At 36.1% G+C, this 27,073-nt stretch overlaps 1 protein-coding gene across 3 annotated transcripts in view; it reads left to right on the top strand.

Moving 5' to 3' along the window:
- Positions 1-27,073, top strand: part of FANCC (FA complementation group C) — a 314,032-nt gene that overhangs the window by 122,536 nt on the left and 164,423 nt on the right. For all 3 annotated transcript variants that reach the window (XR_004902149.1, XR_004902148.1, XM_036021475.1), the window contains exon 4: positions 6,067-6,161. Coding sequence is in view for 1 of the 3 variants with exons in the window: in XM_036021475.1 (XP_035877368.1) it covers positions 6,067-6,161 (95 nt within the window). In the remaining 2 variants the exon portion in view is untranslated. The remainder of the gene's footprint in view (positions 1-6,066; positions 6,162-27,073) is intronic.

Here is a 27,073-nt window from a genome sequence, read left to right as displayed (position 1 = left end):
CTTTATTTTTCTTGTTGCTTTATCAAATGGGATTTTTTCCCCAATTTCTGTTTCTGATATTTCATTTTTGATATACAAAATGCCTTCAATTTCTGAATACTGACTTTGTATCCCACTGTTTTTTGCTAGATTCACTTATTAGGTCAAGTAGTTTTTGGGGAGAGTCTGTTGGCTTTTCTGTGTAATCTGCAAACAATGACAGTTTTGCTTCCTCCTTTCCAATTTGGATGCCTTTTATTTCTTTTTCTTGTCAGATCACTGTGGCTAGGACTTCCAATACTGTGTTGAATAGAAGTGGTGAAAGTGAACATCCTTGTCTTGTCCCTGATATTAGTGGGAAAGGTTTTAGTTTTTGCCCGTTGAATATGATTTGGCTGTAGGTTTTTAATATGTGACCTTTATTATGTTGAGGAATGCTCCCTCTTACTCCCACTTGGCTGAGTGTTATTATCATAAATGGGTGCTGTACCTTATCAAATGCTTTCTCTGCATCTATTGATATGATCATGTGATTTTTGTCTTTGCTTTTGTTCATGTGATGTATTACATTTACTGATTTGCAAATATTGTACCATTTTTGCATCCCTGTGGTGAATCCCACTTGATCATGGTGTGTGATCTTTTTGATGTAAAACTGGGTGCGGTTTGCCAATATTTTTTGAGGATTTTAGCATCTATGTTTATCAGCGATATTGTCCTGAAGTTTTCTTTCTTTGTTGTGTCTTTGTCTGATTTTGGATTAGGATGATGCTGGCCTCATAAAAAGAGTTTGGTTGTCTTCCTTCTTCTTGGATTTTTTGAAGTAGTCTGTGAAGCACAGGGGTTAGCTCTTCCTTAAATGTTTTATTAAATTCTCCTGTGAAACCGTCCATCCCAGGGCCTTTGAGTGACAGGAGTTTTTTTATTACTGCTTCAGTTTCACCAGCTGTTATCAGTCTATTTAGGCTTTCTGCATCTTTTTGATCCAGCTTTGGAAGATTACATTTTTCTAGAAATTTGTCCATTTCACCCAGGTTTTCAAATTTCTTGACATACAGTCATTCATAGTAATTTCTTACAATCTTTTTTTTTTGCTGTGGTATCAGTTGTAATTTCTCCTCTTTCATTTCTGATTTTATTTATTTGAGTCATCTTTTTTCTTGATGACTGTGGTTAAAGTTTTGTCAATTTTGCTTATTTTTTTCAAAGAACCAGCTCCTGGATTTATTAATCAGCACTTGGACCTGTAGGTTCTGTTAGGGTGGGCTGGAGCAAAATGAGGGGTTTTGGTACAGAGCCATAAATGCCTGCATGTAAGGAATTTCAGACCATTTGCTTTCCCTACAGCAGAATAGAGAATATATCTAACCATAGTATAGTGTTGTAATTCCTGCTCCTATTTTCAGGCCATATCTCTCCATCTCTTAATTTATACTGGAGCCAAACAATGTTATAAAATAAAACTAAAGTCTTACTTTTTAAATTTTTAGGGTCAAATTTATCCCAATACCTAAGAATGCAACCCAGGGGTGATTTGGAAGGGATGAAAGGTGTGGTTCCCATCTCGACTTTGGTGATCCTAAAGAGAAGAAAAAAAAACATAAAGATACTCCTTTGCAATCTAGAGGCATCCCTCTTTGCTTGCCTCAGGAGCTTTCCTAGTGGGCCATAGGTCATCCCCTGGGATACCACTGATCTACCAGACATCTCTGGCAAAAGAAATCCTAGTGAGTGTTAGCCGACAGAAATCTAAGACTTGAGAGGATCACCACAGTCTAGTTTTGTTTCGTTTACTATGTTTGATTCGGAGGTTTTGAGTTCCCTGGATACTCTTTATGTAATTCATGGTCCTACTGAGTGTCCAGGCAGCAAAGAACTCTTGGGACGGAACCACTCCAGCATCCTTGAGCAATTGCCTGTAGTCCTAACAACCCTAGACCCATTGCTTTACCCAGGTAGCCTGAGTACATTTCCATTCCTGTATTCTCCATCTATGAAGACCCTCATCTTTCTGTAAGCAAGCCTTCAGATCTGGGGCAAAAGAAGTATCTTACTAGCAAAATAGTTTCTGGCCCTATAAACCACCAAAAGAGGCACCAAGATGACCTTTTTATATATAAAACAACTCTTTTGCATATCACAAACAGAACACTCGGGTATTCTATCTAATTTTTCTAGAGCTTTAAGAAATTGTACCTGAATCTGAAATTTCCCCAGAAAGGACCTGAAGAGGTATATGAAGGCCCCCCACCTTCATACTGGAGGTGGATCTCATAGTGGGATGACAGACCAAGAAGGAAAATTAAAATACCCCTGTTGAGGCAAGTAAGCCATCTTAGAATTTCAAATTCAACTAATTGGGTAAGAGTGACTCCACATGGCCATTCTGGTAACAAATGACCGGTAGGCACCTGGTAAGTGGCTCTGGCCAGTGTTGTGGCTACAGTGATAGTATATACATGCAAAGGTGGGAGTGGCTCATTCCTGCAACTATATTTAGCAATGGGTCTATTAATGACCCTGAAATAGATATTCTGGGTACAAAGACAGCAGGAACCCTTCCTACACAAAAGGCAAGTGGGGTACAAGTGCAGGTATGAAGGCCAAAAGTCAGCCAGGGAGGAAAAACCTAAAAGACTATCTGTGGGCCTGATGAGGAAACTGCAAAAGGAGGTCATAGTGCAGGCAAAGCAGTGACTGATATCCCATTTGGAAGGTCAAACTTGCCTATTGAGGGAGCAGCTGTGGGGTGAGACAGTGTCTTATGGTTTTCACAGTGTGCCTGACTGGTGTTCGGACATTTTTTTCCACCTGGTGGGGCTAAGGCTAACCCCGTTCTGCACCCAGGTTATCCTATCACGGGTGTCTTCAAGTGGTGGGTGCCCTTGTGGCTTTTAACTGCCTAACCTGTCACTGCAAATTAGTGGCAGACCTTCCATCAGGGAAAATCAGGCTCACCAAAATGGAATAGATGGCAATGGAAAAAGGGGCATCCCTGGGTGCTAGGGCAGCAAGAGGGGCTTACTACTCTGGTGTCTTCTCTTGGCTGACTCACCAAAAACTGTCACAGGTGGGCACAGGTAATGGGTTCTTGGTGATCATGGACAAATCAAACCAAACACACAGAGAGTTTATAGCAGAAAGAGAAAGAGCAGATTTATTAAGTAATAAATAATGTGTATTATTAAGTGATTAATTATGATCACTTAATGATCACAAATTAAGTGATAAATAATGTATTAAAGTGGCAAATAATGTTCTGTGGAGTGTACTATCCACAGAACATGGGAGCGGTCCAACTCCAAGCAGAGATTGACCTCAAAGGCTGGAGGGATTCTGTTCTTATAGGGAGGATATTTCCTGGCTTGTTTTGGTGGACTTTTATTGCACTTGTACAAGTAGTTATATTACTTTAAAGCTACTGCACATGTGGTCTCCCATGATTTTCTTTGGCCACCAGGGAAGGGGGTCACACAATGCTAATTTATTTTAATGCTGTTATAATGAAGAAGGGGTCATGTAGTGTCTTTTGTGCAGGTGCATTCAAGATTCACCATGACTCAGCACTTTTCCAGAAAGTGGGAACAACTGGTCTCAGAACAGAGTCTGTGTCCTATAGTGATGTCCTTCATCTTAGTCCCGGGGCACCTCCGAAGTTTCCTCCTTCCTATCTGCTGCCTCAGAAGTGTCATGGCATTCATCCCCCTGGCTCCCCTTCTACTTGTGCTGTCTCTTTTCATTAAAATAAGCTTGAGGTCAGTCTCTGGTCAATTTTTCTTCCTTTTTGGATTGATCTGGTTTTAGCCAGTGCTTGTTGTTGTTGAACTCAACAACCACTGCAGAAGTTTCCTGCCATAAACATTTTCTCTCGGATTATACATGGAGGTGGGGATTCTGATTAGAGGACCTACCTAGCAGCATATTGGCCTATGATGTCCACTCCTAGTTCCTCATTGTACTTGTTGGGAGTTTTTCCCAACTTCTTTCTGTCCTGCCTCAAGCTTATCATTGGATGTGTCTGTCACACTTATGACATGAAGTTGAAATTTCTTCTAATGTATTTAAAGCATAGGACATACAATAGTCACATTTTTAATCAGTGGCATTGGTTCAACTTGAAGAACCTCAGGATCATTAGAGGTTAAATTATTATTCTTGAAATACATTGATCTTAGGCAAGCCATTGCTGTGTTTGAGCTCATAAAAACTAGGGGAAAAAGTGAACATCCCTTAGAATAATTTCTGATAAAATTTGTTTAGAAATGTTAGTTATTAGGAGTATAAGCTTATAGATATTTATGGGGAAAATGGGTTTAAAAGTTACCATTAGAGTCTTTTGGTGTGTGGTTGAAAATGCAGAGATAGCTTACTGTAGTTTATATTTTACTTATTTCTTGTTAATGAAACCCTTAGAAATGCTGTGTTTATGAGATGGCAGAAGATAAGAAGGTAAAGGGTGAGGGGAAGCAGAGTTTGCCAGCCAAAAATATCCCTTCTGGAATATTGATTATTTTAAACTGGTTGAATTAATAAAAGACTTAAAAAAAAGTAAAAACTTTGACCATCCCTTCCCCCCGCCCAAGTACTTTAAGAATTTAGATTGAGAACCTGCTCTAGGAAGGGCACTATTATCATAGATTGTATAGTTTAATATGAATTAAGTGTGATAGACAGGGAGAGACCTAGTAAGGCCATTTGATCACAGTCCTTTTTGTGTCCCATTGTGAAAGATAGTCCAGCCAACATTTACTTACAAAACATTTATTTTTTCCATCTCCATGTGAATTGTCTTCTTGCCCTTTAAAGTGTCTGACCACAGCCTTGACTGGCGTAGCTCAGTGGATTGGGCATGGGCTGCAAACCAAAGTGTTGCAGGTTTGATTCCCAGTCAGGGTACATGCCTGGGTTGCAGGCCATAATCCCCAGCAACCGCACACTGGTGTTTCTCTCTCTCTCCCCCTCCCTCCCTCCCTTCCCTCTCTAAAAAAATAAATAACTAAAATCTTAAAAAAAAAAAAGTATAACATTTAAAGTGTCTGACCACACAATAACCACTTCTCTTTAGCTCAAGATGACATATGAGCCTTAACTGCTAGATTTCTCCTCTGGTCCCATATTCTTATGGAGCTCGCCACATGTACATACATCATAAATTTGGTCATTTTCTCCTGTTAATCTGTCTCATGTTAACTTGATTATTAGTCCAGACAGAAGAGTTTAGAAGGGTGGAAGGAAAATTTAGTTTTCTGTTGCCTCCCACCCACCCACCCACCAAGGGCATCAGGTGATTCTGCAGAGGATTGATTCCAGGTGCTTGGTTTCCTCAGTCTCACCCCCATGGCCTTGTGATAAAGTCCATTGTTGTTTGGCTCTAGTTCTGGTAACCAACATCAGTTTTTAGGCCTCATGTTGCTTTTCAATCTTGTTACAAAATTTCCAGCTGGAATGGGCTCAGTTTCCAAACAAGAAAAAAGAAATGGCTCACTAAATAGATATTCTCATCAAATATAAGATTTTAAAGTTCAGCATTTTCATCATGTATTTAGTAAAGCTTTAACTTTTAGAGTAAAGAATTAGGAGTGTGTTAAAAGGCTTCTTTTTCATCCAACCATTTGGTATTAAACAATCTTTTTGTTGAATTTGTTTTTAACAAGTCAGGGTGTTTTAGCAAATTAGACAATTAAAAGATTAAGTCAGAATATTGAGTACTGCCTATCACAATTTTGTTGCCTTAAAATGGTTGAAACTACAAATGGTTTGAAATGAGAAATAAAGAAGTGATCTTGAGAAAAGCCCAGTTCTTTCCATCATTCTCCTTTGGCTTTAAAAATTGCTGCTGTAACAGAAAGAGAATTGACCACACAAATGCTAAGCAGACATAATCCCAAACCCACAAGAAGAAAAAACCCCACAAAGTTAAGTTTCACACGTAGTCCTAGATACTTGTTCTGTGAACTTAGTAGTTTGAGATTTTCCTAAAATATAATTAATGTATTTCCTGTACTTACAATATTTTACATTTTTTGTACTGATTATCTTTCTACTTTATTTGATTAAACTTACTCATTATAGTTTTTCTTTTTGTAGATGAAAGCCAAAAAATTATAATATGGTGCTTATGCTGTCTGATTAAAAAAGAACCACGGAATTCTGGAGAATTGAAACTTAACTCCTGGGCACGGGTAAGATAGTAAATCTTGCCCTGTACTGCTTTGAATTAAATTGATTTTTTTAAAGGTGCTGCTCTGACAGTCCAGTTCTAGGATGTTTTAGAAACAATTCAAACATACTCAGTGCTGTTACAGTATACTGATGAATGTAAATTTATTTAAGAGATTTCAATTTTGTTTGTGAATTCTCTAAGACTTCAGTCTTTAAGGTGAACTTCCCCATGCCTACAAGACCTAATGTTGAGTGGTTTTGAAAGTTCACTTTCAGGTAATTAAAAGAATGCACTTATTTCCCTCTAGCAAGAAAGTCTTCAAAAAATTGTTTCTCTCTGCCAACCTAGTATAAATATTGTAATTATGTAATTCCTCTCCAAGCACTTCCCTGCCTCTCTGAGAATCTATTCTGTAGTAAAACTAAAATTCAGAAGTTCCCTGGGAATAGTAATCTTTATTTTGTGTATTTAGCTGGCACACAGGCCAGTATGCTCAGATTAGCACATGGTGCTGCTTGGCTACTGCTGCTCACACAGTCAAATTAGTTACTCAACTGTGCTAGGACAGATAGCTGACAGCTTCCTGCTTTCCCAATCTCTTGTTTCTGCTTCCTTTTGCAAGGCAGGCACAAGTTGCAGAATGTTGTGAGGCTGAGCTGTGGCTGCCCTCACTACCAGCAAGTTGTCTTTTCTTTTCTCTAACTCCCCACTGTCTTGCTGCCATAACCCCAAGGACTCACTGATGCCTGTCAGACTCCACTTAGTGTACATATGGTTCAGATTACTGCTTAGTATTATGAACTCACCCACCCAGATTAATGCATGTGGTTTTGTCTATCCACCTGACTGGTGATACAATTTCATTCACTGCTTTTTTGACTATTCTTTTGTTTAATACAAAATTGTTAATAAGACAATTAACAGTTATTTGTAATTTTAAGTTATGTTGAAAGAGGAATGGAAGGGACAGGGACAGTAGAAATGAAAAGGTTTGGGCAAGGGAAAGAAAGAATGCCAGATTTAATTGGAAGGAAAAATAATATAAAGAGCTGAAGAAAGGAACTAATAAGTAGAATTGGGGATAAAATGGTGTGAAAAACAAGGTAAATAAATAGAAAAATATATTTAGTCTTTAATATTTTAAATTGTTGCTTCTGTTGAGTGTTTGATGTTTTAATGATTATTTAGGTTATATTTTTCTATTGCCTAGCTCAAAACATCCTGACATAGACCATCTAATTAAATTTTTTCTAGGATTATTGGGGGTTAGCTTTCTTTATTTCAATCATGACACTATTAGTCCATGTAAAAATTTCTAGCCTTACATTTTATTCTGTGGGCTTCCCCTATATAATATAGTGTCTGTTTATCAATAGGTACTTAGTAAATATAACACTGGGAAATAACATAAAAATACTTTATTCCTACCTTCAGGGTATTCATGGACTGGCCAGATCACCCAAGGGAAGTGTGATTGGGTTATTAGTAGAGCTGTAAATAGGTATGATGGTAACACAGAGAAGGGACACTTGCTCAGACTTGGGGTTTACAGGCATTTTTCTGGGGGAGATGACACAGCTGAGTTTTGGAGGATGACTGACTGGGGGAGCAGGGATAGAGTTTTAGGAGTGGTATTGCTGTCATCAGCAAGAACATATGCAGAGAAAGCATGATGTGAAAGCAGTTGTTGCATTCAGAGGACTACAGGTACTTAGACATAACCTGAGGTTGGGATTTCATGGGGCTGTTGATGAAGCATAAAGCTGAGAGACAGGTAAGCAACAAGAGTTATGTGTGATTATAAGAAGTTTTTATTTTACCTTGAAGGCAGTGAGGAAACCCCCAAAGTATTTTGAACAGAGAAGTCATATGGCCAGGTGTGAGTTTTAGAAACTTAACAGCAAAAGGAAATCGATTCAGAAGGTAGCAAGGATAGAATTTTGGAAGTTAATATAGTGGTAAAGATGAGAAATTGTGAGGACATGAATGAAATGGATAAGAGGGGCCAGATTTATGATATTAATAAGGTCAATATCCAGAAGATGTAATGGCAGATTAAGTGCAGATGTGCTTACATGTAGTTGCAGTTGAATAAACCATTCTCAGGAGAGCAAGCTGATTTGCAAATGAAAGGTTTGTAGTTATCAATCAGTGTAAAGGAATAGTGGAAGCCTTGGTAAGAGTGAGATCACCTAGGGAGAGTACCTAGAAAAGACCTCAGGACAACCTTGAAAGACAGTGACATTTAAGGAGTGAGTGGAAGAATAAACTACACTGCATACTAAAAATGGTGGGGGAGGTGTCAAAGAAGTAAGAGGAGGTAAGTAGCAGCAGCATTTCAAGAAGGAAGGAGTGGCAGTCATTCTAATATCTAATGCTATAGTGTAGCACTGTTCAATTGAAATAAAATAATACATAGACCATTTAAAGTTTTCCAGTAGCTGCTTTAAGAAACATAAAAAGAAATAGGTGAAATTAATTTTAACAATGTTATTCAGCCCAATATAGCAAAAATACTAATTTCAACATACAATTAATATAAAATTATTAATGAGATTATTTTATAGGCTGTTTTTTATAGTAAGTCATTGAAATCCAGTGTGTATGTTACACTTATGCTTATATCTACATGTTACATCTTAATTTATGTTAAATTTTCATTAGAAATTCTTGGTCTGTATTTTGATTTTATAAGGTTCACATATCCAAATTATTTGTACTCAATATATTTGAAGTGCTTGGTAGCTATATGTGTGACTAGTGGTCACTGTATTAGACAGGGCTGCTGCAGAGCATAAACCTAGTTAAGGATTGAAAAGCACTAACTGGATTTAGCCACTAGGAAGAATAACCTTGGTGAGAATAGGTTAATAGGAGATTGAGGAAAGTAGCCAGATTGCTACAGATTGAGAAATGATGGGGAGATAAGGAAGCGGAGATGATACATTTTGGTTACTCTTTCAAGGGATAGAGGAGGTGGTAGTTAGACTAGAACATAAAAAAGAGTTGATTGAAATTGAAAAGAACTGAATAGAAGTCTAAGAAAGCACTGGTAGGAAGAGGTTGAGGACATAGGAGATTGGGAAAACAGTTTTCCTTCTCATTGTACTAGACAAACCCCTAATATTAACTGATTAAAAAGAATGATATTAATTATTTAAGTATTAACAAGCTAATTACATATACCTATCACAAATCAGTACCTATATAATCACATAAGGTTGACCATAAATACAGCAAGACAGAAGATACTTGTTGGTGTGTGAATCAGTTGTACATCTTGGCTATGTTTTCTTGTACATGTCTTGGGTATACTTTCTTTTAGTTTAGCAGTGATACTTCCACCATAAAAGTTATAGAGTGACATATTACATGTTCTTACAAAAGGTAAGGTAAGGATGTGTAACTTGTCATACAAATCCTGAAAATTATATAACAAGCCATATTTCAGTATTTGTTAGTTTTATTTAATGAGCATTTATTTAGTGCCTGGTATGTGCAATGCTGTTGTAATTGTGGTGATAAAATCTTGGGTTATTCTGTGTTCCTAGAATATCACAAGTGTAACTAAAACAGCCTGAGGAAAAATACCTAGAATTTCTTCTATAAATTGTCAAACTCACTAAAAATTCAGAATAATTATTAAATTTGAAAATGTTAGACCAAGTTGTATGAGTTGTATTTATAGAACAGAGAAGAAATAAAAATTTGGTTTTATCCTAATCATATGTTAGCATATGTTAATATGTTATGCTGGAAACATATTAATACAATGTGTTTTTTGGAGTTTCACTGGTAACTGCAAATATGCCATGTTATATAACACTACCTCAATGACTAGTCTTATAGTTTAGACTCACAGTGGTGTCTAGCTTTTTGGTTTCTCTGCACCACACTGGAAGAAGAGTTGTCTTGGGCCATATATTAAATACATTGCAACACGTAATCACAAAAATACTCATAATATTTTAAGTAAATTTATGATTTTGTGTTGGGCCACATTCACAGTCATCCTGTGCTTCATGCGGCCCACACACCACAGGTTGGACACCCCTGGTAGAGGCTGATTAAAGTTAACAGGACTCTTTCACATCTTTTTGGAATACTTGGTTCTTAAAAAACTTAGTTTTACTGGTGAAACCATTGAACAGATACCTTTTGAGCATCTACTGTTTACCAGGTACTATGACAGAGGCTGAGGATTCAGGAGTGGATCCAGAGACAGCGTTATTTAAATAAACTAGATGTGGAAACAACATAGGTATCCATCAATGGATGACTGGATAAAGAAAATGTAATATATATGTGCAATGAACATTATTCAGACTATTTCCAACAAAATGGATGGTCGTAAAAGGCATTATCCTAAGTGAAATGTCAGAGAAAGACAAATACCATAGAAGCTCACTTTTATGTGAAATAAGAAAAAAAACAAGCTCATAGATACAGAGAATAGATTGGCAGTTGCTAGGAGTGGGAGAAATGGGTGAAGGGGGTCAAAAGGTACAAATTTCCAGTTATAAAAGAAATAAGACTTTAGAGATGTAATGTGCAGCATGGTGACTATAGTTAATAATATATTGTATATTTGAAAGTTGCTAAGAGAGTAGATCTTAAAAGTTCTAATCATAAGAAAAAAGAATTATTTGTAACTGTGTGGTGATGGATATTAATTCAGCTTATTTTAGTAATCATCTTAAAATTTGATACAAATATTGAATCATGTTATGCACTTGAAACTAATGTTATATGACAACTATACCTTAATAATTAAAAAAAGTCACCCCCTGGCTGGTATGGCTCAGTGGATTGAGTGCCAGCCTGTGAACCAAAGGGTTGATGGTTTAATTCCTAATTAGGGTACATGCATGGGTTGTGGGCCAGGTCCCCAGCAGGGGGTGCATGAGAGGCAACCACACATTGATGTTTCTCTTCCTCTCTTTCTCCCTCCCTTCCCCATCTAAAAATAAATAAATGAAATCTTTTTTTTTAAAGTCACATATGCCAAGATGCATAACAAATAATTGCTTAGTGCTAGAGAGGAAAATAAAGGTGAGTAAGGGAAAGAGATGATGAAGTTTCACTATTAGAAAGGATATTTAGAAATGTTCTCCAAGGAGGTGATTCTTCAGGAGAGATTTAAATTAGTTGAAGAAATAGCCCTATTTGATTTTTAAAAATTCTACTTGGTTGTCTTTCTTTTTCTTATTGATTTGTAGAAATTCTTTATATGTGCTGAATATGGGTAGCTTTTTAAAAATTATATGTACTGTAGCCAATTTTTTTCTACTCTGAGGTTTATGTTTTTTTTTCTTTTGTTTGTTTGGTTTTTTTTTTTTTGAAGATTTTATTTATTTATTTTTAGAGAGGGAAGGGAGGGAGGGAGAGAGAAAGAGAGAGAGAGAGAGAGAAGCATCAATGTGCGGTTGCTGGGGGTTATGGCCTGCAACCCAGGAATGTACCCTGGCTGGGAATCGAACCTGGGACACTTTGGTTCCCAGCCCGCGCTCAATCCACTGAGCTATGCCAGCCAGGGCTTGAGGTTTATGTTTTTGTGTTTACATTTTCTTACTTTCTTTTAAGGAAGATATTTTAAATTTTATTTGTAGTCAGATTGATCAGTCTTTCTCTTTGTGGTTAATAACTTTGTGTCTTATTTAAGAAAAATTTCCCTACTCTAAAGTAATTAAGACCTTCCATCTTCTAAAAGTATATTGATTTTCTTTTCCCATTTGGTGTGCGATCTACATGTGACTGTTTTATTGAATGGTCTACAGTGGGCATCCATATTTATTTTGCTTCCACATGGATACCCCACTGTCCCAACAGCATTTTTGCAAAGTCTTCTCCTCACTTATCTCTCTATATATCACATCTTTATCTATTAACCTATTGATAGGCATCTAGGCTGCTTCCATATCTTAGCCATTATTAGTAATGCTGCAGTGAACATAGGGATGCATCTATATTTTTGAATTAGTGTTTTTGTTTTCTCCGTATAAATACTCAGAAGTGGAATTACTGTATATATGACAACTTTATTTTTAAATATTTGAGGAATTGAGGAATCTCCATACTGTTTTCCATAGTGACTTCACTAATTTACAACCCCATCAACAGTGTACCAGAGTGCCCTTTTCTCTCTGTTCTCACTAGCACTTTTTATTTCTTGATTTCTTGATGATAGCCAACCTGAAGGGTGTGAGGTGTTATGTCATTGCAGTTTTAATGTGCATTTCCTGATGGTTAGTAATGTTAAGTAATTTTTCATATGTCTCTTGGCTATATGTCTTCTTTGGAAGTATTTCTTCAGGACCTCTGCCATTCTTTAATTGGATTGAGTTTTTTCTTGTTAAGATGTATCAGTTTCTTTTTTTTCCTTTCTTTTTAAAAAATCCCCACCTGAGGATATGTTTATTGATTTGAGGAAGAAAGCAAGAGAGGGGGAGGGAGGGAAGGAAGGAAGGAGAGAGAAAGAGAAATAGAGAGAGAAATACAAAGAGAAACTTCAACGTGAGAGAGAAACATCAATTGGTTGCCTCCTGTTGGTGTTCCCACTGAGGATGGAACCAGCAACCTAGGTATGTGCCCTGACCAAAAACTGAACTCATGACCTTTGGTGTACAGAATGATGCTCCAGTCAACTGAGCCACCTGGTCAGGGCAAGATGTTTCCATTTCTTATATATTTTGGACATTAACCCTTTATTGCGTATATGATTTTCAAATATTTTATCTTATTTAGTAAATGGTCTTTTTGTTTTGTTGATGGTTTCCTTTGCTGTGAGAAAACTTTTTGGTTTGATGTCCCATTTTATTTTTTTTATTATTGTCCTTGCCTAAGGAGATATTTCCAACAAGATATTGCTAAGGGTGATGCCATCTATGTTTTGTTCTAGGAGTTTTATGGTTTCAGGTCTTATATTTAAATCTTTAATCCATTTTGAGTTTATTTTTATATATGGTGTAAGAAAGGGGTATTCTTTTTAATGTTTTGCATGTATCTGTCGTGTTTTCACAATATCACTTATTGAAGAGACCGTCTTTACCACATTGTATATCCTTGCCTCCTTTGTCATAGGTTAATTGACTGTATAAGTGAGGATTTATTTCTGGACTCTCTATTCTATTCCATTGCTCTATATATCTATTTTTATGCCAGTATTATACTGTTTTGTTTATTGAAGCTTTATAATATGGTTTGATGCCCGCTTTGTTCTTTCTCACAAGTTTTTTGGCTATTTGGGGTCCACTGTGGTTCCATGTAAATTTTAGGATTAGTTGTTTTAATTCTGAAAAGAATGCCATTGGTATTTTTATAGGGATTGCATTGAATCTGTATATATTGCTTTAGGTAGTGAACACATTTTAACAATATTAATCTTTCCAGTCCATGAGCAATGTATATCCTTCCATTCTTTCTTCAGTGCATCATAGTGCTTCACCTCTTTCATTAAGTTTACTCCTATGTATTTTATGTTTTTGGTGCAATTGTAAATTGCAATATTAATTTTTCCTTAGAAATAAAACTGATTTCTGCATAGTTTGTATCCTGTAATTTTTGGTGGAGTCTTTGGGGTTTCCTGTGTGTAGTATCGTGTCATCTGCAAATAATGAGAGTTTTACTTCTTTCTTTCTGATTTGGATGCCTTTTATTTCTTTTTCTTACCCAATTGCTGTGTATAGGATTTCTAATACTATGTTGGGTAGTGGTGGTAGAGGTCATCCTTGTCTTGTTTCTGATCTTAAGTAAAACTTAAGCTTTTTACCACTGAGTATGATATTTTGCTGTGGGTTTGTGATACAGGTTTTATTATATTGAGTTGTGTTCCTTCTGTGATTTCTTTGTTGAGAAATTTTATTATAAAAGGATGCTGAATTTTGTTAAATGCTCTTTCTTTGCATCTATTGAGATGATTGTATGGTTTTTGTACTTTGTCTAATGGGGTATATTACATTGATTGATTTGTGGATGTAGAAGCACCCTTGCATCCCTAGGATGAATTCCATTTGATTATGATATCCAATCCTTTTAATGTATTGTTGAATATGGTTTTCTAATAATTTTGTTGAGGATTTTTACACTTATGGTCATAAAAGATATTGGCCTATAACTTTCTTTCCTTCTTTCCTTTTTTTTTTTTGGTAATGTTTTTGGTGTTGGTATCAGGGTAATAATAGCTTCATAAAATGAGTTTGAAAATGTTCCTTTCTCTCTAATTTTTTGAAATAATGTAAGAAGGATAGACATTCTTCTTTGAATGTTTGGTAGAATTCACCTGTGAAGCCATCTGGTCCTGAACTTTTTATTTCTTGGAGGTTTTTTTTATTACTGCTTTAATTTCATTGCTAGTAATTTATTTCCTTTGTTTTTTGTTTTTCGTGGGGTTTTTTTGTTTTGTTTTTCTTCCTGGTTCAATCTTGGAAGTTTGTATACTTCTAGAAATTTATCCATTTCTTCTAGATTTCTAGATTGTTTAATTTTTTGGTATGTAATTGTTTGTGTGTTCTTTAATTATTCTTGTATTTCTGTGGTATCAGTTGCAACTTCTCTTTCTTTTATGATTTTACTTATGTGGGACCTCTCTGTTTTTCTTGATGAGTTTGGCTAAATTTTTGTCAATTATGTTTATCTTTTCAAACAACCAGCTCTTAGTTTTATTGAGTTTTTTCCATTTTTTAAATTTTTATTTTGTTTTTTTCCAGTGTGATTTAACTATTTTCTTTTTTCTGTTTATTTTAGGTTCATTTGTTCTTCTTTTTCTAGTTTCTTTAGGTATAGAGTTAGATTGTGTATTTAGGATGTTTCTTGTTTTTTGAGGTAGGCCTGTACAGCTATGAACTATCCTCTGAGAACTGCTTTTACTGCATTCTATAAATTTTGAAAAGTTTATTTTTATGTGTTTCAACATAGGTTTTTGATTTCCTCTTTGATCCATTGGTTGTCTAGTAGCATGTTGTTTAGTCTCTACTTATTTGTATTTTTTCCAGTTTTCTTCCTGTGCTTAATTTCAAGTTTCATGGCATTGTGGTTGGAAAAGATGCTTCATATGATGTCATTCTTCCTGAATTTATTGAGGATTGTTTAGTGGCCTAATATAGTATCTATTCTAGAGAATGTTCTATGTGCACTTGAAAAAAATATAAATTCTGCAATTTTTGGATTCATTGTTCTATAAATATCTATTAAGTTGATTGGGCCTAATGTGCCATTTAAAGTCATTATTTTGAAACCAGAAAAGTTAGTATTCATGCTACCTGTCACTATCAGAACCAATAAGTAGAGACAGGGATTGAAGCTTTATGGGCTGTTTATTCAAATGCCAGCCGTCTTAGAAGATGGTGGCATATGTAGCCTAAAAACTCAAGCTGGACTTTTTATAAGGAGAAGAAAAAGGTAGGTAAGGGAATTTGAAAAATGGTTAATCAGATAAGAGCTGGAACCCAGTAGTGATTTTCTTAGTATTTCTTTATCTGCTGATCAACTTCTTTATCTGCTTAGTATTTCTTTATTTATCTTCCCTTCCGTGGAAGGACTTCCCTCCCTGGGATACAATGACTCAGATACCATCTTGATGACTTGCAGACCCCCTGGTATCAAAGGTTGAATTGCTTGTGACCTCCTGGAGTCACATAGGTCATGCATTCTAGTTCCTGGAATAACAGTTTTCCACATGTATTAATCATTTAAGCCTATCAACTGTAAGGCTAAAATTTTGAGTTTCCTTATGAATTCCCATATTAATTTTCTGTCTGGATGCTCTATCCATTGATGTGAATGGGGCATTAAAATCCCCTGTAATTATTGTATTACCATGAATTTCTCTTTATGTCTATTAATATTTGTTTTTATATGTAGGTACTCCTATGTTGGTTGTATAGATATTTATGATTATTATATCCTCTTCATGGATTGACCCCTTTATAATTATCTAATGTCCTTCTTTGTCTTAGAGTATAGTTTGTTTCATATGAGTATTGCTACCCTAGCTTTCTTTTCATTTGTTTGTGTGGAATATCTTTCCATCCTTCCACTTTCATAATGTATGTGTCTTTCAATTTGAAGTGAGTCTCTTGTGAGCAGTATATATATAAGTCATGTTTTTTAAAATAACTTTTTATTTTTCAGTTACAGGTGACATACAATATTTTACTAGTTTCAGATGTACAACATAGTGATTAGACATTTATATAACTTATGTAACTTATGAGGTGATCACCCTAGATGGGTCATATTGTTTAATCTATTCAGCTATCTTGTGTCTTTTTTTGAAGTGATTATTGATAAGTATGTACTTATTTCTATTTTGTTAACTGTTTTTGATTGTTTCCATAATTTTCTGTTCCTTTCTTGTTGATCTCTTTCCCTGTATTTTTTTAATCAAACATTTAATCTATTTACATATTGGTAAGTATGTGGTCATTTCCATTTTAATTGTTTTTGGTTGTTTCTGTAGTTCTCTGTTCTTTTCTTCTTCTCTTGATCTTTCCCCCTATAGTATTTTGTTTGGGACTCCTTTCTTTTAATTGTATATCTTTTGTAGATTTTTGATTTGTTGTTATCATTATGTTTATGTATATCATTCTTTAACTATAGCAGTCTATTTTAATCTAACAGGCATTTACATTTGAATATATTCTACAAGGACCATGTGTTTACTATTTCTCCATACTTTTATGTTATTGATGTCATGTTTTAGATATTTTTGTATTGTGTATCTTCTAACTACTTACTGTAGCTTGAGTTGAGTTTGATAATTTTTTTCTTTTGTCCTTCATAGTAGCTTTTTACATGTCTGACTTACTGTATTTATTAAATATTTGGCTTTAACCATGAGATTATTCCCTTTCTCATATTTTCTTATTTCCGGTTATAGCCTTTCTTTATCTGCTTAAAGGAGGCACTTTTAACATTTCCAGTAAAGCTGGTTTAATGCTAAAGAACTCCTTTAGTTTTTCCCTGTCTGAAAAACTTTTATATCTCCTTCAATACTGAATAATAAAGGACTGGCCATATAAATTCCTTTTCAAAATATCCTTTATTTTGATTTACATCTTTTGTGAGAATTCCTCTTTAAGTAAGTTATGAGCTTCATACCTCATTATTCTCCACATTGGGAACTTTGAAATACAGTGTAACCTCGATGTAATAAATCATTATTTTTTATTTTATTTTTTTAAACAGATGACATTCACATCTTTTTTTAAAAGATTTTATTTATTTATTTTTAGAGATGGAAGGGAAGGAGAAAGAGAGAGAGAGAGAAACATCAATGTGAGATTGCTGGGGGTCATGGCCTGCAACCCAGGCATGTACCCTGACTGGGAATCGAACCTACAACACTTTGGTTCACAGCCCATGCTCAATCCACTGAGCTACGCCAGCCAGGGCTGAATCATTATTTTTAAAAAGTTCCTTCACAACCAGTTTTTGAAAAACCGACATGACCTAGCTATTTTATGGACTTGGATTTTAATTTTTGCAAATATTGCATATGGACTATCTCAGGAAAAAAATAAAGCACCAGGATAAACTAATGTTTTAAAAATAGTATCTGTTAATACTTGCAGAATTTAAATGTGCAGACCTAAAATTGAATAAAATAAAAAGTCAGAGTTTTTAAAAATAGAATGACATTACGAAAAAATGTTCTCTAAATAAGTTTAAACAGTTTTGCACTTGAAATGATGTTTTTTTAATTCATCCATGGGCTAGATGCAATGGAGAAAGCAAGATATGTGCTTCCCTAAACTCCTCACCCATGAAACCAACTTTGACCTGGTAAAACTACTCAACTTGCATGAAAAACATTTAGGCTTCATGCTAGGTGCTATATGGCCTGCTCCAGCCAAGGGCCCAAAGCTCACACAATATGTCACAGTGGTTCAGTGGACAGAATTATTTCAATGTCTTCCAAACTTCTAGGGGCACCAGAGGGCTGAACTTTCTTTGTAGTGGCCTTGAAAGAATATCTGGATTGATTTCTGAATTGAATACTAAAAAGAAAAACTGTTTTCACTAATATAATTAAGGAAGCAACTATTTCAGCAATATTTTTTAGCTTACCAGACATTAAATTCCACAGAATTGGGCCATGTCTATTTTTTTAAATATTTTATTTATTTATTTTTAGAGAGGGAAGGGAAGGAGAAAGAGAGAGAGAAACATCAATGTGTGGTTGCTGGGGGTTATGGCCTGCAACCCAGGCATGTACCCTGGCTGGGAATCGAACCTGCAACACTTTGGTTCACAGGTTGTCACTCAGTCCACTGAACCATACCAGCCAGGACATGACTGTCTGATATTTTCATTTGGATGTGTATGAATATAAATTAAACATGTCCAAAATGAATTTCTGTCTTTTTTTCTGAAATTTGTTCTCCCTACAGGCTTCCCTTAACCCAGTTAATAACAACCTTCATTCTTTTTGTTTCTCAGGTCAGAAACCTGGAATCATCTATGACTACTCCTTTCTTCTTACAACTCACATCCAATCTATCAACAGATCTGTCAATTTTATCTATAAAATATATCTAGGATTTGACTACTTCTCACCAAGTTCAACCCACTGCTTCATCCCTTCTCACTGCTTCTACTTCCATTCAACCCACCATCACCCCTCATGAAGACCATTGCAGTTTACCTCATCTATTTAACCTTTCCTCTCCTATAGTCTTAGTCCAAATGATCTTTTAGAAGGTACTTCTGCTCAAGGTCTTCCAATGGTTTCCTTTGTCATTCAGAGTGAAATGAAAAGCCTGTACTTTATTTACAAGGCCCTCCACAATCTGACCCCATGTGACTTTAGTGGTGTTCTACCCCATTTTCTCATTTCACTCCAGGCACACTGGCCTCCTTACTGTTCCTGGGGTATACCCAGAAACCTTCTCACTGGGATTTATGCAACTGTTTTTATAGCTCTTCCCCAGAGAGCCACGTGACTCCTTCTTGTACCTCTTTTAGGGCACTGCTCAAAAATTACCTTATCTGAGAGGCCTTCTTCATCACCCTGTCTGAGTCATGTACTATCGCTATTTTGATTTTATTTTTCTTCTTAGTGCTGATTATCCCCTGAAATATGGATTTTTTCCTCTCTTTTCATTACCTCCCAACTATGAGAGCAGAGACTTTTTTGAAGCCTAGAAAAAGTGTCCAGCATATAGTAAACTTTCAGTGATTATTGACTAAATGAGTATAATTTGAAGTGGTAAAACCTGGTGGTAGTAGTGTGCTTCCTACTTGGAGGAAGAAAATGAGCAGACAGAAAGTTGGGCATGGTGAAGAAAAAGTTATTTCAGTTAGACTGAAAAATAAATAGTTGTAGAGGGAATTAGAAATTAGATTAGAAAAATAGCGTGGGGGCAATTTTGTAGGGCCATGAATGCCAACTTGTGTGTTTGTCTGTATTTGAGTGGTATAGGGCAATTGAAGGAGCTACTGAAAGTATTTAACTGCAATATTAAGAGAGGTGTACTTGTCATGATTAATATACCTTCCTGCTTTCTCCGTTGCTCTATAGTTTTTCTTAATTCTTCCTTTATTCACTTATTCTTTAAATATATTCTAAATACCAACTGTTTACAAGCAGATTTGGGGGACTATAAAGAATTTGCCTTCAAGAATCAAGTAGTTATATTACAGTACAAGAAGTGAAGAAGTAGAACAAGATATAGGAGGTACTGTGATAGCCCAAAGACAGGGGGAAAGCTTTGTTGAGAGAAGATTAGGAAGTTTGCAGGGATGGTCAGAAATGTTTTCAGAAGATGATGGTTGAATTTTGCATCATGAGGTCTGAGTTTCCAGGTAAGCAGAGACACAGGGCATGCATGGAACTGGGAGAACAGAAAGTAATTTGTGGTGCATTTAGAAAAGTAGACTAAGAAGAAGCCAGAAATAGTCTTTCTGCTAATAACAATTAAGAATGGGCTGTCCCATTCATCATATTCTACCTGTAAATGAGAATTAAAAAGGGCTATATCCGATATAGTCCAAATGGGTCATGCTGAAAAATTTACTCAACCTGAAAGGCAAGGATTTTAGTTGGTAGAATTTAAATGATGGTATCAGGGTTGGGCAGTGGTTGGGGGGGGGGTGTTATGTAAATATAATATAGTAGATTTGGTATTGAAAATACATTTGAGAATACAGGAGGGCAAGACTTGGTACTGATTAGTTGTGAGGGAAAGGAGAGAAGAGCAGTTAAGGAAAATGCTGAAATTTTAGGGAACTAATAAATTACACCTCTGTCACCTCCCTAGTTAGGAACCAGTTGATACAAGATATTGGGGATGGGCAATGATTTGGAAATCAAAGCATTAATCTTTTAATCTTAAAATAGATTCAAGAATGTAACATATCTTTGGGTCAGTTGAGCCTCTCTAGATTTGGTAGATAAAGGAGTCAAACACAGCTAAGCTGAACCACCGTAGGCCTATCTGGCATGGAATGAGCCTGTGGCTAAGTATGTTGCAAAAGAAGATCAGAACACATCCTTTATACAGGTAAGACAAGTCAGAAAACCAGAAGAGAGGTATGTGTAGTACTAGGTATTTTGACCAAGTAGGTCAGTTCTTCTCTTGAAGAGGAGAGAGTAAGGGGATTGAGATGATGTTATAGGTTGGGCTCCCTGGAAATAATGGCTAGTGTACACAGAATGCTTTGGGGAGTGACAGCCATGGAGGAGAGGAAAGGAGGCAGGATTGTGTAGAAGGAAAAGTTTAGCTGCAGTGCAGTCCTAACAGAAACCTCTGTTGTTCCTAGAGGGATAAAGATGGGAGACCCCTTAGAGCTTTCTACATTGGAACAGGAGAGAAGGTCTTTATACCTCTGTGTCCATCAGTCATTGGGATGTGGCCACCTTTGGGAAGGGAATATTATCTTGGCTGAGGCAGAGACAGCTGAGGATGCTATGGATATGACATGACAGCATCCTTCAGAGATTCCCAAACTGTCCCTTCTCTTCTTTTCTCTGCTGGAGAGTGGGCTTGACATTCTGTCTTCTCTGGAAACATAAGGATTGGGAAATTTTGTTTCACTCTAAGAGGGAACAGTTTTTGGATGTGAGCATCATGGTGAATAGTAGTACCATTCATGAAGAAATTTAAGGGGAAGAGATGGCAGGATCCCTGAAATAAACCAAGTAAGAATGTACAAGGGGGATGGGGAGGATATCAGGTCATCTCAGCAGTTGTTCTGTATTCCTCTTCTGTGTCATGTTTCAGGACAGTGGCATGTAGAAACCTTGTCTTCTTCCTTCCTTACTGTCTTTGGGTGTCCCCTTACATCCTTGGGACTATAGCTCAGGGGATGCACTACAAATTGAGCCCTCTTCCATTTCTATTTCTGTCTGTTATTGAATAGAAGTGACTGGGAATAGGCAACAGAGAAAAGAAAAGCATGAAAAATTTCTTCATGGGTTTGTAAATGTATCAGTTTTATAAATGTTTCATATTTTCCTCAGGGAAATTTTCCTCAGGAAAACTATTTACATAGTTTTGTAAATGTTTCATATTTTCTCCGGGTCTTTGCAAATCACTACACTTCTCTGCCATACTGTTAGGGCAGTGGAGTCTGATAGTAAGCCACACAATTCCACAAGTACTTAAGTCAGTCCATGAAACAGCATCTACCTCACTAAATATTATATTTTTATTTAGAATGATAAAGTTTTCTCAGCATTTCATAGTTTTGCACTATAAATATGGCATTAAGCACTTTGCCAGCCTCAGAAAAGTATAAAAATCACTGGTGTTCTCATTCCCAGGTCTTTTAAGTTCATTCAGTTCATTGCACACATGAAGTCTAATAGTGAATGTTTTTATGTCTATATGTGCTTTTCTGGGGAAGTGGTAACTGTTTCATGAGTCATTAATGTGAATGCACTGAACTTATTATTAAACTTCCTGGAATGAAAATGGGGCAAATGAGATACCATTTGTGTTCTTGGCTAATTTTTTTTCCATTTTATTTAGAGGGAGGTCTGCTTATTATAACTCAAAATTGTATCAGATTGTTTTTTAGTAAATTGCCACTGCTCAAATAGGCCATATCAAGACATTTATTGCCAATTAGGAACAGGATGTTTGAGATGTTTAGTGATGTTCTCCGGATGACCTGTTTTATGTTTTCTGTTTATTTTGTTTTATTTTTGTTTTATGATCATGTTGGCTTTTCCATTAAACTATAACTTTAATTGAGTTGGCTTAGTTAATAGAACATTGACCAGATCCCCTGCTCTAACTCCCAGTTGTCTCCTTACTTCACCCCCACCCCCAGTTCTTCTATTATATCTCAACCTCAGTCTGGAATGGAGGGAAATTTTAGGTGTGTGCCTTACAAATATATGTTTCTACGACACAGGCACACTGTATTTCAATCTAAATTGCCTGGATAGTGTTCCTTGGGACCTTTAGAGATAAATCCCTGTGAAAAGTAAATTAAAACATTAATGCCTATGGGGGGTACATTTCTTAGTGAATAGCCAATAAGGGCTATGTGGATGTCTGCACTATATGTGGCAGCATGATCTCTATCTGCATCTGTTTTGAAGTTCAGTTGTTGCTCAGGCCACATGTGCATTTCTTTAAAGTACTGACATCCATCCCCTCCCAGGATCCAGGCATTGTAAGTTGGTAACTATAACTGACTTACTCTTTTTTGACTTAGGGATTGTTATACTTTGTCTTGGTTTGACTGTTGTTCCTATCAGTTCTGGTTCTGTTTAATATTGACAACACTGATATTTCTGTAAATTAGCAACATGGCAAAAGAACCTGGCATATTTAAACCTATAAATCTTGATTTCCTGGTCTTTTTAAAGCTTTGTGGTTTAAGTAGAGCTTTACTCTATGGTAGACATAAGCATTACTTGTAAAAATTTTGGCTATCAGAAGGCTTTCATAGATCAAATGGAACTAAAAAATTACCTCAGATGAGTCACTCTTTTAGAATCAGAAAATCCAGATCTGTCCTGGCTCTACTAGTGAGATCTTTCATAAATTACATAGTCTCATTACCTATCTTTAAAAAAGATGACAAATACTATGTGATTTCATTTACATGAGGTATCTAAGGCAATCAAATTCATAGAAACAGAAAGTAGAGCAGGGGCTAGAGGAGAAGGGAAAACAGGATTTGTGTAATGGGCATAGAGCTTCAGCTTTGCAAGAAGAAAAATGTTCTGGAGATCTGTTGTAAAACAATTCAAATATGCGTAACACTACTTAACTATATAGTTTAAAATGGTTGCAAGAGTAAGTTTTATATTGTATGTTTTTATCACAATTTAAAATTTAAAATACAAATTTACATGGATAGCATACTGTTAATTGAGTGTGTAGTATGTGCCTTTGATTCATTACCTTATTAAATATCCACAAACCTGTGAAGGTAGGAAACACCCTAAGATGAAAGAACTTAGATTTAGAGAAGTAGCTAGTAAGTAGCAGACCATTTTGGACCCAGATGTGACTCTAAAGCCACTCAAAAAACATACTACCACTATCTAAACTTAAGCCAGGCTATCTCTAAGGCTTTTTAGCACTCACGTCTATGATTCTATGATTCTGCAGAGACCAAGTGAGAAAAAAGTTTAAAGGTTTAAGTGTTGAGAGACTACCCCTTTATCATTTATAGTAAATAAAAACTGCCATATGAGATTTAGTCTGTGGTACAGCAGGACCAAATGCTGTTTACAGGAGGCCAAGGTATAATTCAAATGTTAGAAAAGTTAAGGTATTAATAGTGATTACTTCTATGGAAAGACTTGGTAGAGACTCATGGGTCTTCACTTTTTAATTATAGTTTTTCTGCTTTTTGAGTTTTTAATAAAAAGTATAATTTCTGTTTTGGGTCAAATTGTGTTCTCCAAATTTATATGTTAAAGCCCCAACCCCCAGTACCTTAGAATATTGATGACCTTATTTATAGATGTGATCATTGCACATAATTAGTTAAATAAGGTCAGCCGGCATATGTGAGGCCCCTAATCCAGTATGATTTGGTGTCCTTACAAAAAGGGAAAATTTGAACAGAGAGACATGCACACAGGGACAATGTCATGTGAAGGTGAAGACAGAGATTGGGGTGATATTTCTACAGGCTAAAGAATGCCAAAGGTAGCCAGAAAACCACCAGAAGCCAGGGAGAGGTATGGAACAGATTATTCCTCACAATCTCAGAAGAAACCAACCCTGATGACACCTTGATCTCATTCATTCCTCCAGCATCCAGAACTGAGACAATAAATTTCTGCAGTTTAAGCCACTTAGTTTGTGGTACTTTGTGACAGCAGCTCTAGCACTCTAACAAAACTTCTAAAATGAAAAAAAAAAAGTTAGCTGTGGTTCCTGGGAGTTTATCCCAAGCAATATTCAAATTAAGAAAGGATCTATTTACATGATATCCATTATAATAGTTTTTTAATTTGAAAGAATGAAAGCAACTTAAATGTCTAGGTGTTAGTGAATAACCAAAGTATAGCATGTGTACTTGATGAAATATTATGTTGTCATTTTATATAGCCTATGAAATAATGTGATAAATGTGTATAACCTAAATAAAAAGCTACATGTAAAATTGTTTATACAAAATGATAACTAACAGGTGTATGTAATGTATATACATATACATCAACTAAGATTAGCCGGGAACACAGAAAATACAAAAGCAGTGAGGGCTGTGAACCAAAGTGTCGCAGGTTCAATTCCCAGTCAGGGCATATGCCTGGGTTGCAGGCCATGACCCCCAGCAACGACACATTGATGTTTCTCTCTCTCTCTTTCTCTCTCCCTTCCCTCTCTAAAAATAAATAAATAAAATATTTTAAAAAATTTGTTTTATGACCTAGACTTATAATAATATATTATTATAGTTTTAATATTATCTTAAAATCAACTTTATTGAGGCAAATTTTACATTGAGTAAAATGTATCCTTTTTTAGAGATATTGATCTGAGTTTTCCTATCTATCTATTTATTTATTTATTTATAGACAGAAGGGAACAGAGGGAGAAAGAGAGCTAGAGGAACATCAAGGTGTGGTTGCCTCTCACGCGCCCCCAACTGGGGACCTGACCCGCAACCCAGACATGTGTCCTGACTGGGAATCTAACTGGTGGTTCTCAGGCCATTGCTCATTCCACTGAACCACATTAGCCAGGGCAAAATTGGGTATACCCAAAGGGTCCCCGATTCAATTCCTAGTCAGGGCACATGCCTGGGTTGTGGTCAGGTCCCCACTGGGGTCCCCACTGGGGACCTCGTGAGAGGCAACCACACATAGATGTTTCTCTCTCCCTCTTTCTTCCTCTTTCCCCTCTGTCTAAAAATAAATAAATAAAATCTTTTTTTAAAAATTGCACAATTTGATAGTTTTGACAAATGTAAACATCTTTATAACTAACACTACAATCAAGAAATAAAACATTTCATATATAAGGGAAAAGAAACAATGGAGCCCTGGCTGGCATAATTCAGTTGGTTGGGCGTTGCCCTGCAAAGTGAAAGGTCAGTGGTTCCATTCCTGGTCAGGGCACATGCCTGGGCTATGAGTCCCATCCCCGGTCAGGGCATGTACAGTTGATGTTTCTTTCTCATGTTGATGGTTCCTTCCCTTTCTGCCTCCCTTTCCCTTTCTCTAAAATAGAATCTTACCGAAAAAAGAAAAGAAAGGAAGGGAAGGGAAGGGAAGGGAAGGGAAGGGAGGGAAGGGAACAATGGAGATACAGAGAAAGCAAAGATGGCCATAGTGAATCCTCATATATCAATAATCACCCTAAGTGTAAGTGGGTAGAATTCATTAATCTAAAGGCACAGAATGGGTCTACCCTGGCCCAGTGGGTTAGGGCCTCATCCCATATACCAAAAGGTTCCAGGTTCAATCCCAGGTCTGGGTGCGTATGGGAGGCAACCAATCCATGTTTCTTTCATATCAATATCTGTCTCTCTGTCTCTGCCTCTCCCTCCTTTCCCCTTTCCCTCTCTGCCCCCTCCCTTCCTCCCTTCCTCTCTATCAAAAATCAATAAACATATCTTTGGGTGAGGATTTTTAAAAAGGCACAGAGTGGCAGAATGGATTAAAAAACAAGGCCTGACTATATGTTGCATTAGGCAGACTCATCTCAGCCACAAAGACAAACATAGGCTCAAAGTGAAGGGGTGAAAGATGACACTCCAAGCAAATGGCATTCCCAGAAAAGTGGGTTAGCTGTACTTATATCAGATGAAATAGTTTTGAAGGTAAAAAGTTACAAGAGACAAATATAGAAGTTAAATATGATAAAGAGGACAATTCATCAAGAAGATATAGCACTTAGCATTATATATACACCCAACCTAGGAATACTAAAATTTATAAAGCAATTACTAACAGACCAAAGGGGAAGAACTGACAAAAATACAATTATAGTAGGGGACCTGAATATCCATGTACAGCAAGGAATAGATCATCTATACAGAAAGTCAAAAGGAAATATTGGCCTTGAATGACAACATTAGACCAAGTGGACATAATCAATACTTACAGAACTTTTCCTCCCAAAATGACAGAATATGCATTTTTTTCAAAAGCACACGAAACATTCTCAAGGATAGACCATATATTAGGGCACAGAACTAGCCTCAATAAACTTAAGAACATTGAAATCATACCAAGCACATTTTCCTACCACAGGGGTATGAAACTGGAAATAACTACAAAAAGAAAGCTGGTAAAATCATGAATGTGTGAAGATTAAACAATGTGCTATTGAAAAAGTATTGGGTCAAATAAGAAATAAGAGATCAAAAGATACGTAGAGACAAATGAAAGTGAAAATAGAGCAAGCCAAAAATTTTGGGAGGCAGCAAAGTGGTACTAAGAGACAAGTTTATAGCATTATAGGCTACCTCAAAAAAAAACAAGAAAAATCTCAAATAAACAATTTAAAATTA

This window comes from Phyllostomus discolor, chromosome 3 (assembly GCF_004126475.2).
Source record: "Phyllostomus discolor isolate MPI-MPIP mPhyDis1 chromosome 3, mPhyDis1.pri.v3, whole genome shotgun sequence".
NCBI classification, from domain to species: domain Eukaryota; kingdom Metazoa; phylum Chordata; class Mammalia; order Chiroptera; family Phyllostomidae; genus Phyllostomus; species Phyllostomus discolor.
Note: the sequence above shows the minus strand (reverse complement) of the source record. Positions and strands in the feature narration are given on the sequence as shown.